At 41.0% G+C, this 13,619-nt stretch overlaps 1 protein-coding gene across 1 annotated transcript; it reads right to left on the bottom strand.

The window, feature by feature from the left end:
- Nucleotides 1–3,029: 3,029 nt before the first annotated feature.
- Nucleotides 3,030–13,049, bottom strand: NHLRC3 (NHL repeat containing 3). Its single transcript, XM_037375854.1, has 7 exons — nucleotides 12,918–13,049; nucleotides 11,646–11,798; nucleotides 10,642–10,789; nucleotides 9,938–10,138; nucleotides 8,038–8,129; nucleotides 6,357–6,469; nucleotides 3,030–5,851 (listed from the first exon to the last, which is right to left on the bottom strand). Exons 1-7 carry the CDS (start codon nucleotides 13,002–13,004, stop codon nucleotides 5,623–5,625), a joined length of 1,023 nt encoding a protein of 340 aa, XP_037231751.1. The 5' UTR covers nucleotides 13,005–13,049; the 3' UTR covers nucleotides 3,030–5,622.
- Between the last annotated feature and the right edge of the window lie 570 nt (nucleotides 13,050–13,619).

Below are 13,619 nucleotides of genomic sequence, written 5' to 3'. Positions count from 1 at the left end.
TTTAATTAGCCTTCCCTAATTATTGCTTCATTCTTATTCCACACAGTTTCTTTACGGACACTTGGCAAGAGATGTTGCTGAAAACCTTTTGAAAATTTAAGCAAACTTTATTATTCAATTCATACTGACATCTATGCTCAGAGATTCTTCCAAAGACCTGTAATAGATTTCATGGTTGTGCATTCAATACATCTACCCTTTCATTAGGGTTTATGTCAATTGGCAAGGTATGGCCATCAGTTCTGTTGGATCTCTACAGGCTCCTCACACATAGGGGTGTGTGTGGAGCATTTGGTTTGTTTCCTTCTTTCTTTAAACCATATTTGCCACTTTTTCTTTCTTCCGGTACTAAAGTAGTTCTAAGCAAAAGTTCATATTTCAGAAATCTTCTGAAAATACTGAATGACCTTAATGAAATGAACACCTGCTAGCAACTTACCAGTTTGTTTTAATAACCCATTTACTGACACTTCAGTTTGAGCCAGATCTTCCAATTACAATCCTGTCAAAAAACATTACCAGCATGGAAAGTTTGCTAAAGACTTCAACAACAAGCAGAGATAAAAAAACCCTCAGCATCTCTTCTGGTCTATTCTTCCAGAAGGGTTCCTATAACACCTTGACCACCTACTCACCCAAATCCTTCGACAGAATTGTCAAGAGACAGTACTGTACCAAGACCTAATAGCAGAAATAAATTCAGCCACATCAAGTCATGGGGAGATAGCGTTACTCCAGTATGGCACACAGATAGGTTTAGTGCTGGCAGTTCTAATATCCAGACTTCTGTCACATGGTAAACATTCTTCTGGATTTGTTTGTTTTTAATAAAAAACACTATGAAAACATTTTGAAATTAAAGCCTTATGATTTTTTCACTGCAAGGCAAGTTTTCCAATCTATACAGTTTAGACAAGGAGCAGAGCAAGAGATGACTCAATCATCACAGTCATCATCTATAAATGACTCCATAGGGGATACGAAAAAAAATAATTTCCGTGTTAGGTCTCTAAGCCAGCTGAAAACAGAAAACATGAGGTTGAAGACAAATCAATCCAGACAAACATAAAGTCTTCCCTTTATAACGTTTATTGACTACTAGGAAGGACTAAAATATATAGAGCTTAGTTATTCAGATTTCTTAAACCTTAATTTGTTTGTAGGAGACCCCACCATAGCTCTGACAGAATTCTTACTCCTGATGTAACTGGGTGAAGTTTTTCACCTCTGTATTGCAGATCCAGTTACACAATTATATTTCCTCAGCCTTAACATATGAACTTACAATGTCTATTCAGTATCTCATTTGTCTCAGTGTTGCTTTGCCTTTAATGCAGTAACAAATAGTCCTGTGTGCATAAATTAAAATTCACACTCCTACTTTAAAATTTCATAGAAGCAACTTGACTTTGATGCTTTATGAACACCAAAAGACTGAAATATTTTGAATCATTCACCAGAAGAAAAGTCCACATTAAAACTTTTTTTATGGCAACTGCTGGGAAATACAATTTTTGCAGATGCAATCCCCCAAAAAGTAAAATATAATAATACAAAACTAGGGCAAGGTTTTTAGACAAAGGCTGAGAAAGGAGGGGTAGAACCACATTGGTGAATGAGATTCAGTAAGCTTAGCTCTATTCTCACTCAGGGTCACCTCTGTAGGGAAATATAATGGTATTGCTCTCTTGGTATAATTATGCTGCTACAGTTTTATTATTATAAATTATTATGTTTCCAAAGCAACATATCAAGAGTAATTCCATAGCAATCAATGCCACAAGGACTAGAAGAATCAATTCACTCTACCCAGTTGTCTCTGGACAATGAATTACTGGTGCTTTTTTTTCTAGGAAAAACAATGGAAACAAGAGATGGACATAAATCCAGTAGTAACAAGCCAAAATGACTACAACACAATTACCTGCTTATGTTTAAACCAATCTATTTTGAAAAGAGAAGGAAGTCTGGAGCAGTTCATTATCTTTTTTGATTTACTCCAAATGTTCGGAAATTACCAGCTTTTTACATTTGCTAGTATATAGTTACATTATAGTTACACTGAGTATGTCAAGCATCAGCAGGGGTTTGATGCCCTCTTGTGTTTCACACAAGCAACATCAGTGACTGCAAACACCACTTGTGAAGGTTTCTCAGGTTACAAATTAAGAAAGTATCAACTAAAACAACTACCTACCTACTGCTTCAGAAAGGTTAATTACAGTACGAGCAGACCCACAGACATACCTGTGCACCTTCCACTTCAGCTTTTATAAAGACAGTTCAGGCTCACTAAACTGATCTTGCATGGCATAAATCTGATTCTGGTTTCTTTCGTTTTGGCCAGACATATATTGTTAATAAACTTCTGGCTACAACAACACTAAACCCCACCACCAGCCCCACCCCCCAAACACACCACACACAGAGCCCCCAAAAGTATCAAGATGAACTGTATTAATAGATTTTAGAATCAGAAGACTACATGACCTGGTCTTACCTCCTGGGAATGTCGTCCAGTTAACAATCTAGGTACTTACCCAAAGAAAAGCATAAATTAGGAAAAAAAATAATGCACAGTTGGAGATACCAAAACATGGAATATTCCTATTTTATTTACTTAAGATACTTCAGGGATAACTTCTGACACTTAAAAGTTGGCACTTGTTAACTGAAATTAGATTTTTAAGAGATTCTAGCATCACCTTAGGCTTTCTTTCTTGTCTAGTTAACACTGTAGTATGTTACTTTCTTCTTGTGCAAGTACTTCTAACCCATGGAGAAGTTCCTTCTTGATCTTCTAAAAACTAAACAGATTTCTCAGTAAATATTTTCTGAAAAGAAAACCTTATTCTGTATTAAGAAGTGTTTTTCTTGGTTTTAATTTACTTATTAGCATCAAAAGGGTATACAGATTTTTTTTTTTATACTTGGCACTTACAGAACTCACCATCCCGTTTTACTAAGTACTCAAAGGAAAACATGTGACACAAAACATGTGATACAAAAGAGATGGACCACAGAAGTAGTAATGTATAAAGATAACGTGGAATTTAAATTACATTTGAATGCTGGCATCAAAAGTTATTAAATATCTTATCCAAATACTGAGGACCCCATATTTAGAAAAGTAATCCATTGCAATGTTCTGATATTAGTACAGAAATAAAGCACCCAGGCCTTTCATAATGGGAAATTCTCGATTTATTTTATCAAATTATCTTACTATGCAATTTTTCAGAAATCCGTTTCAAGATGATACATAAGAAAACCTTCAGAGAATTAGCAAATTAGTGCACAAATCAATCGTTTTCTGTCTGGTCATAGACACAGAGGTAAAAAGGAGTCTAAGCATTTCATATTAATTAATAATAAGCATCCCTTCTTATCACAGATACCCAAATGTCTAGAGGCAAGGCACATTTTGGCACCATGACCTATTTCAGTAAAGCCAAACAAAACTGAATGAATGCTCCCCATTTCTAGGGGCTGCAAAAGCCCATGCAACCAAGTTGAGAGCAGATCCACACAGCAAACAAAGTTGTAGAAATAACTTATTTGTCAACATCCAAAAGTGCACTACTCCTTTACCGAACACAGAAGCATGCTCCCAGAGAGCTCTGGGTTCTATTTCAAATGGACGTGACAATGGAAAAAATAAATAAGGATAGGATGTGGTGAGGAAGGATGGATATGCCCGGACCCCTTACACCACCCAGATACTGTAACATCATTAACTATATTAAAGTGTAGTATTTTTAAAAAGGAATCCACCTTCTGTAGGTGAGAAATAGCTAAATCGCACACAGAGATCCCTGAGGTAGTGGAGAGCTAGTTAGAAAATCCACACAACACACTGCAAAGCAATGTGGACTTATACCTCCAGGTCTAGAGGAAGTACTGCTACTTTTTCAGGTAATACATATTGCTTACTAGCTCCCATTCAAGACCATGTGAATGATGGATCACGTTTGCTAGCGTATAACTCTGAAGTTCTGATTCTAAGGCTTGCATGAGGGCAGCCAGGTAAGAGCTGCTTTTGTTATCGTGGATGCAGCCAACAACAAAGCATTCACATTTAGTGCATTAATCTCAAATAATGCTGGAATCAGGCATCAGGGTTCACAGCTGAGTTTCCACAACAAATATGAATCTGACTTTTCTGGATAGATTTTTCCACCTGCTGACCCACAAATTTGTGATCATAGGTTGAAACCTGACAAATCAAGAAGCCCTTGCTTTTGGTAACAGTCACTGACATGGATATTTCCCGTCAGAATAATTCTATTTCCCATATTCCCTTTCTAAGGAAGCAGGAAAAGAATTGCTCATCTTCGTTGGTAATTAGCATTAAAATAGTCCACACAGCAGAATTAGCATGTGGAAACAGCAAAAATCCTCCAAAATGTTTTGAAGAGCTAGCAGATAAATATGGAAAGTGGGTCCACAGCTTTCCAGAGGTAATCAGTTATTCACGATCTCATTTCTGTCATGCCATTTTCTCCATCACATTTTCCTATATCCAGTTCCCTCTAAGCTATAGAGTGAATTAACTTAAAATCTTGTAGCTACATGTAAACAAAACAGAATCATTCTGGACTGGGAATGGAAAGAGACAGCATTTTGTAGGACAGAGCTTGGAGATACCTGCTAAGATACAGCATAAGAAACTCTAGACATTAACAGAGTTCATGAAGTCTAAGTTCTGGATAGAAAACAGTTAAAAATTCCCAAGTCAAAACAGATGCACTGCTATTAACTGACAGAGCTTCAATGAAATGTGAAGAAAATCATGTCTCTCCCAGTCCCTAATGCTGATTAAGACTTTCCTAGCAAATTGCAATGAGTTGAACTTCAATATGTTCCACTATGAAATATTATGGAATGGAAAACTCATGCTGATATAAATCAAATCAGGTTAAGAATTGATCTAGTTAAGAATCAGTACTTGGCTGCTGTGCACACACATTTAATTTAGTTTGAAGTGCCTGATATCAATTTAACTTAAGCTTATTACAGACTTTACCACTTTAGCTAGAGCTGAAAACTAAGATTTCAATGCTTATGTCATTAACCACCCAAGGCAGATGCCAGTTGTCAGTACTGACACCACTATTCAGCAGCACCTTACTCAACATCATAATGCATCCCTATATTCAGTGTTGGACAGCATCAGCACAATGATTTAAAAAAAAAAAAGTGAAGAAACATTAAAATATGGTGCTCGCCTCCCAGGAAATCATTTATACACTTCTTTCAGGCAGTTCTGACCTTTGTTTAACGCACAGGCTAATTGGAGGTCCCTCAAGAAGACCCTATACATTTAAGAACAGCAGCTGTGTTTGTAAAATTTTATATAATAAAATCAAGATGCATAGGAAAGTCATTTTATAATTGCCAGCAACAAAAGCAAAAGCCACTATAGCATTACTAAAGTTAGTAACAGTTCAAGACCAAGTGCTTTTCCAGGACTGCAGGACAACTAGATTCTTAGCTCTAGAGTACTGCGAGCACAATGTTTCATGCTTGTCTAAGGAAACACAAGCTACAGAAAACTCAAGGAAATGTGGTCATAGGTGTTATATGTCACACAGCTTGTGCCACAGCAGTGGTGGGAAACCATCAACTTATGGGTATGTATTTTTGTACTTGCTGGGCTCCAATCTCCGCAACATAGACTGCTCCACTCTTCATGTCTACATCCACAAGGTGAGGTTTAGTTTCATCTGCCAGCTGGACCGTGTGGATCATAACACAGTCCCCAATAGAGCCAACCGGTGGTGCTGCCAAGATTGCCAACCGGTTGATATTCAGCTGAGCTACAATCAGGTATTTGTAATCGGCAGTAAATCTGTGAAAAACAGAAATACATTTTTGAACTGTGAACTCCATAGGACATCTCAATTTACCACAACCATGCACTTTTAAACAAACAAAACCTCCTTAATATTCAAGTTTTTGAAGGCTACAACAGACTAAATGCAGTGAAGCATTGAAAATTAACCTATAAACCTTGGTCTACACGTTGCTTCCTTGAGACAGATTAAGCTAAGGAAAACTCATTCAAGACAATCTCTCTTCCTCTAAAAGCTGCAACAGTAAGGTCACAAACACACAACTTTAAAATTAAGTTCCCAATCCTACACTCAGATCCACAGGGATCCTTATAAAGCCAGGATTTCCCTGTCAAGATACACCTGTGCATTATCTTTACATATGATTAGGGCCCAGCACCCTATTAGTTACATTCATCAACTCCTTGTCATCAGGCATTAAGTACCAACATTTTAATTCAACAGGAAGAGTACACCTTATTTATGTAATTGCATGCTTCTAGAAGAACTGTTCAACATCACCTGACAGAATAGGGTCCATCTTCTGAAAAACAGTTGTTCCAAGACCCGAGCCATTCCCCTGTGACTTTATCAAAGACTTGGATTCTTTTGTTGTCTCTGTCTGCAACCCATACCTGTTAAGAACAAAAATCATGGCTGTTCACAAACTGAACAAATCAAATGCATTAGTTTCTTCCATAAGCAAAGTATCAGTATCCTGTAGTAAAAGAGAAGTATACCTTGGAAGAATGCACCTCCCCATTCAAAACTATGTAAGTAGATATGCCTTCCAGATATAAAACAAAACAGAGTTAACATACACAAATTATTTTATACTACTTTAACAGAGAAATCATTGCCCCTGCTTCATTTTTGTGTCGTATTTAGTAGGATTTTCTTCTCCCACCATGAGGACACATTCCCACCTATTCAATTCTAAAGATACTGGTCTGTCACCCGCTAACTATTTGTTTTATAACAGTAGTCTCATTTCATGATCCAGACCCGACTGCATCTGCAAACACTCTCGATATGCCTAACATTACTATAAACATGAAGCAACTTAAACACTAAGAGCTTTTTCTCAGCATGTTTTGCCTAATCAGTTTTGTGGAGCTTGTCTACGTCCCACCCTGTGCTAACTGGGTTCACAAACAACGCAAGCCAGCAATACCACTAGACAGTTCCAGTGAAGGCATCTCTTGTACTACAATCATTCAAGTTTCAGCTGCTGACAACCCATCAGCCTGGTAAGTAAACTTCATGACTTTTTTGGGATATCACCCAAAAGGGAGCAATAAACAAGCTGACTTGAAATCTTTCACCACTATTTTTAAATGAAACACTACTACAGCATTCTCTTAAGACTCCTTAGGAATTAATTATTTTTAACCTAGGCTGATGATCAACACTATGTTGGCAATAAAATCATAGCCCATCGCAACTGCTGTCTTTGAATGCATATACCCATGGTTACCCTTCAAAATAAAGGAACTGTGTCCCTCCCACCCTCCCTATTTTGGCAGAGAAGCGATTTTTATATACGCTTCTCCTTCTGGTTCAGACAGCATTAGCAGAATTAGCTCAAACCAGTGATTTCAGACGTTTTAGTCAAGCAATCCTATTTTCCCAGAAACAGACTAAGAAGTGACCACAGAATTCCTCTACAAGGACAGCAGAGGAAAAGCCAGACTACAGTTAACACCTGGGAGAAGTAGACTCTTGAGTGCCTTGAGCTGTAGAAAAAGGACTGATGTCTACAAAAAACGTAGAAAAGGACTGATGTCTACAACCTAGCTAGAGCCTTTACTACCATCTTAAGCTTATTTGGAATTTCCAAATACAAAATTAAATTCCTCTGAAGAAACGTTAAGTGCTTGGGTAGATATTTATTACATAAGATAATTCTCCTGTACTCTCGCAATGGCAACCTGTTAGAAACTGCAGGGGGAACAGTCTGTTGTTGCACAGACACTGACAACGTAACCAGTCAGAACCCTTGCATCAACACTGGAGCCAGCTGCTTCAGTAGGATGTGCAGAATGAAACCTCAGCTCATGACCACTATCACTGCAAACTGCAACCCCCATAAAATCACCCAGATCACAGCTGTTCAATTAAAAAAGAAATACAATTTGTTTTGTTCAAATACACATAAACAAGTCTGTTGAAAGATGAAAAAAATTTTCCCTTTATTCTTTACCCGTCCAAAAGGATCCACTGTTACACTGTGAGGAATCTTGAACTGGCCAATGCCGGTCCCGTTTGTTCCAGTCAGCCATATCTCCTTGTAATCTACACAGTGAGCATCATGAAAAATAAAAGTAAAAAAAAAAATAATCACAGTAAGCAAACAACAAATACAACAGCTTTAAGACATTCCCTTGCACAGTTACTTTGAGTAATTTTAAAGGTGAAATTTCTAAACTCAGATCTTTTAAACACAGTACTCCTGGTACATAAACCCAAGAAATACTGGAACGACTACAGTGAATACTGGATTATTATTAGTGGTTTCAGGATTAAGGCTACAGAAACGTAGCCACTAGTACAAACAGCCATAGTCCAAGGCTCTGTTAAGCACTGTATTAAAAAAAAATGTTGGCTGATTATGATATTATTTTTACTAATTTTTTTTTGGTTGTTTTGTTTTTGTTTTTTTTTTTTTACATTTGTTACCCAGCAGTTTTAACAATTTACCATTTTACAAACTAGATATTAGGAAACCGACCATTTCACAGAATCATTTAGGTCGGAAAAGAGGTTTAAGATCATCGAGTCCAACCATTAACCTAGCAATGCTAAGTCCACAGTGGACTTTCAGTGGATTCTGAGTCATACATGACAAGCTATATCTGGTCTCTGCTTTTCAGTGAAGATGAGACTGTTGGGAATATCCCCATCCCTACTGCACAAAGCAGCTGCCAGCACTCTTTCTGTATATGAAGGAAAATGGTGTGTGGAAGTAAACATGAGGACTGAGAACCTGCTTCAATACCATCATAACCCACACCAGAAGGCTAGCACCAGAATTCTACCATTGTGTTTGCACCTTAACAGCTAGTTTTCTTACCCTTTCACTCCAGGTATGACCTGACATTCTCCAAGAAAGCAATGGTTCAAGAAATTAATCTGAATCTAGATACAAGGCTTGCTATAGTCTCTCATAAATTCATGACAAAATCATGCTTGGCCAAGTGACACAGACATGTGGTACCACAAATTCGCAGCCAGAAACTAATATTTTCAACTTCTCTGGAAGCTTCACATGAAGTGCAAGCCCAATCTTATGTAAAAAAAGAATGACTTCTCCCTGCAAGGAGGTAGAAGAATCAAACTTGTAGAATGAGATACAGTTCAAAAATTTAAACTACACTCAACTTTCGAAACATAAATAATTTTAGATACGACAAAGAAGAAATGGTAGCTCCTCCACTTTTTCCCAACTGTTGGCATGCACAGACTCCTCACTCACTGCCCTGACCAACACTGATGATTTAACCAAGGAATACGAGCAAGCTAATTAGAATCATGGAATAATTTAAGTACAAAAGATCTCCAGACATCATCTGGTCCAATTTGCTTCTCAAAGCCGAACTAGACAACAAATCCAGCTCTGAAGTTAGATCAGGTTGCTCATAACTTGTCAAGTTTTGAGTAACTCTAGGAGTGGAGACTCCCACACCATCTCTGGGCAAGCTATTCATTGTCTGATCACCCTCACTGTGAATCTTTCCCTCCAAAAACGGAACTGGAATTCACCCCTCTTGCATCTTTTGCTCAGTGTTCTTCATTCTTGACTGTGCACCTCCAAGAAATGTGTGGTTCTGTCTTCTCTATACTCTCCCATTACAGAAGACGGCAATAAGAATCCCCCTAGCCTTCTCTCTTGAAGACTGAACTAATTCTCTCAGCCTCTTGTCATAAACAATTCGGAGAATTCTCCTGAAGTGACAAGCAACAAAACAGGATCTGAGTCAACAAAGCTTTCAAACTAATGTTAAATGACAGCTCTACCTAGTCCTCACTTAAAAGTACTCTCAAGCTGTGTTATTTAACATTGAATTTTCAATGGTCAGCTGTTGCAGTTCATTTTTCCATACCGTTGGACAGTTTGAGCAATCTGTTATTCATTCCTCCGTCTCCATCCACAATGTACAGGTCTCCGCTCTCCTCTACAAAGATCTCTGCTGGTTGATCAAATTGTAGGGGAATCAAACTTGAACCAGCATTACCCGGCGTGCCCAAGATCTGCATAAGTTTACCCGAAGGGCTATATTGTTTCACGGTGTGTCCGTATTTCCCTGAATTAAGGGAAAAAAGTGCAAAAACACCTTAACAAAGCAAAATGTAAGTATTACAACTGATTGAAAAGATTAAAAAAGAAAATCCCCTGATACTCATAAGTGATATTAATAAATCAAATGGACAAAATTCTATAGTGAGAACATGACTATGGGTTAGTAAAACCATAGGCTACAACAGTACTCATCCATTGTGTTAAGGTCACCAAATCTAGGACAGACAGTAAGTTTAGCCAGAAGATTTATTTTTTTTCCTGATATTTCTCCTGGGCAAGGGGGCAGTGCTTACTGAGTTCAGAAGCTATAAGCAGACAGACAGCACACCTCATGAACCTTCAGGGTATTTTCTGCAGCACCTGAAGAAGTTTGTTCATGGTAAGAAAAACTCAAACAATTCTGAGACAGGTTTGTAAGACTTAAATAAATGAGTTGTTTAAAGCAATACCTGCAGTATCAGTGTTTTCTTTCCCACCTAATACTTCTTATATCACCACCATGCATACCTGTTCCAACATCTGTGATCCATACTGAACTATCTGTTGCAGTGTTCAATACAAAGATACCGTGAGGCATTTCAACTGTATTATTCCATGAGTAAAGAAAATAGCCTTCCTCTGAGAATACAAGTACTTTTGGCACATTGTCTCCCCTCTGAAAACGCAAAAAAAGGTCAATTAAGAAAACATATTAAGCAAGTAATTATATTTTTGAAAATTCCTCTTTGTAAAGTTTTTGCAACATTTCATGAATCATTAAGAATCTCCTGAGATTGTCGCTAGTTCTCATTTTTTCCAGTTAGAAAAGGGGAGAGACAGAAGAGTAAGTTCAACAGGCAAAACCTTCCACTCATTCTAGAGTTCCAACTTAAATCATATAACAGTCCAATTTTCAGAGCAGCCAAGTTCCTGCAGTTATCCTGGTCTTCATTTTGAATCATGTTTTTATGTTCTTGCTGAAAAATATGCCATGCATAAAACAGGCATGAAAAACTGTAACTGTACTTGTTAGCTGCATGGCAGTCAAGTACTCATGCTGTGCTTCGTAATTAAATCCCACCACTTTCCATGAAGAGAATGTCTTATTCGTGACCTGGAGATACCAATGCATGGAACTGGGCAAAGTGAATAATGGAACTCAAATTACAGTAACTGGCCAAAAGAGTTGTGTGGTTTTGATTTCATGGGACAAAGGTTGAAAAAGTGGAAGATTCAGTTGCCCCAGAATCATGTTTTACCTTACAGCTAACAGAAGAAGGTACTGTAACTCAGTTATGTTGGATGACACAGAAATGCAAGGCTTTTAAGAGCACAAACAAGTGTGGTGCCTAAACCGCTTTAAAAAATGGATATAGCAGAGACATCTATACTTACATTTTCATCAGTTTTGATAATAATTATTCACATATATCTATACAGACACACACATATGTATCTTAATCTAAACCAGACACTTTAGAAGCAAAAATACATTAGAGCAACAAGGAAAGAAATATAGTATTCTCGCTCACCTGTCCCACATAGACCAAACCATGAAGAGAGTCAACAGCAACACAAAATGTTTGGCCAGTGAAGTATTCTGGAATTTTAGGCCAGCCTATGTCCAACTTGTACATCTGTTGCTGTTCCTTCCAAGGAGGGAAGTAATCAAATGCTTTTAAAACCTGAAAATACAAAACATACATCCAGTAATCGTTAAATTCCATTATGCTGGGATCAGAAGAACGAGCAATAGAAAGTAACTGTGTACTGAAGCATCATAAATTGATTTATTCGATCAAAATTAAGACGACAGATAAACAGAATAGGCTTGAAGCTAGGGTTTGGGGCTGCAAACGGGAAAATTTCTACAAACTGGAAATTAGCTAATGAAGTCCTTCAGATCACGGAGCTCTGGAATTAGAAGGCAAAAAACACACCCTGAAATTTCTACATTGAAGTTGCAATTACTATACACAAGCCACACTCTAAAATGAGGAAAACAGTAGAGAAGGTTCCAAACGCAACAGACTCAATAACCTCTTCAAGATTATATGAAAATAAGAAAAAGAAATATCAGTATAAAGGGAAATTATGGGTCCAAAAAGAAAATGAAATCCTGGAAATGGGGAAGTGTAAGCTACCAGGAATGGCAAAACCCTGGGCAATGTACCCGTTGTAAAGGAGAATGGAAAAAAAAAACAACCTTCGGCCTTTCGGTTCTCTTTCCGGCAGCAGAAGGGAAGCTAAGCGCTGAAACAGAAAGATCAGGCTAGATCTAAGGAGCAACAAGCGCTGACCCTGAAGGCGCAAGGCCATTTAACATTTCTGTTAATTGCCTTGCCAGATGTAGGGCTAAGCTGATGCCACAGAACTAGGGACGTCTTAAGAAAGACCAGACAAGCACGAAGGGAAACCGTGAGCACTTAAGCAGGGAGAAAACCCGACAGTAGGGGATGCACAGCTATTCGCCCAGCGATTCAGTCGCTCCTCTTTCAAGGGGAGCATAAGGCTCGGAACCCCCCGAAACACCGCCACCCCGCGCAGGCACCTGGCTGGAGGGGCAGGCAGGGCACACAGCCAAGCCTCCACCGCGAACGGCGTAAGGAGCCGAGGCGGGACGGCGCCGGGCCGGGCTGGGCCCAGGGAACCCGCCGGCACCCCCCGCCCCTCCGGGCCCCCGAGCACCGGCGGACGCTGCGCCCGCACCACGGCCCCGTCCCCGCCGCCCCCGAGCGCGGCCCTGCCGGCACCCCGCCCGCCCCCCGCCTCACGCCCGCCCTCGGGCCGCGGCCACCGCCCACCTGCGAGCCCCAGAGCAGGGCCAGCAGCGCCAGCAGGACGCCGGCCATCACCGGCCACAGCAGCCCCGGCGGCCGCTTCCGCCTCATGCGGGCCGGGACGGGGAGGGGCCGCCGCGCGGGCGGGCCGCGTTGCCATGGCAGCCATGTGACCGACACGCGCCGCCCCCTCCCCACCCCCGCCACCGGAAAGGGGCGGCCTCGCCCTCCCGCCCCGCTTACTGCCAGCGCCGGGCTGCCCGCCGCCGTGCCGGCTCCGAGCCGAGCGGCCCGGCAGGCCAGAGGGGGCGCGGCGGCGCCTGGTGGCAGCTCCCGCCGCTTCGGTGCGACGCTTGAGAGCTGGGAGAGGGGCGCGGCCTCCCCGAGTTCCGCCGCCCCCGCGCAGGCGGCGTTGCGGCCCACCGGCACGGAGGGGGCCTCCGGCGCCGCGCTGTGATGCCGTAGGAGCGCGACGGCGAGGAGGGAGGGCCGGCGGAGCGCGGTACTCTGTCGGTGGCTGCGGGTTGTGCCCTCGCTTTCTGGGCCGCCTCGGCCCGCACCCCGCTGTTCCGCGGCGGCCGCTCGTAAAGCGTCCTCGGCCTCTGCCCGCCGGGATCCCGGGGCGGCGGCGCAGCGAGCGATGGGGTGCGGGGGCGGCCCGCAGGTGGCCGCGGGCCGGCCGGGCCTGGGCGCCGCGTGCTGAGGGGAGCGGCGCTGCGGGGTCGC

The sequence above is a fragment of the Falco rusticolus genome, chromosome 2, assembly GCF_015220075.1.
Source record: "Falco rusticolus isolate bFalRus1 chromosome 2, bFalRus1.pri, whole genome shotgun sequence".
Taxonomy (NCBI): Eukaryota; Metazoa; Chordata; class Aves; order Falconiformes; family Falconidae; genus Falco; species Falco rusticolus.
This window is presented reverse-complemented; position numbering and strand designations above follow the sequence as displayed.

Bases quoted from the DNA above. Each gene is read 5' to 3' on its own strand.
- NHLRC3 (XM_037375854.1), bottom strand. From the start codon at position 13,004: ATGAGGCGGAAGCGGCCGCCGGGGCTGCTGTGGCCGGTGATGGCCGGC. The intron at 11,799-12,917 runs GTGGGCGGTGGC...TTGTATTTTCAG, and splicing joins CCCTGCTCTGGGGCTCGCAG to GTTTTAAAAGCATTTGATTA. The intron at 10,139-10,641 runs GTATGCATGGTG...CCCTTAATTCAG, and splicing joins GATCACAGATGTTGGAACAG to GGAAATACGGACACACCGTG.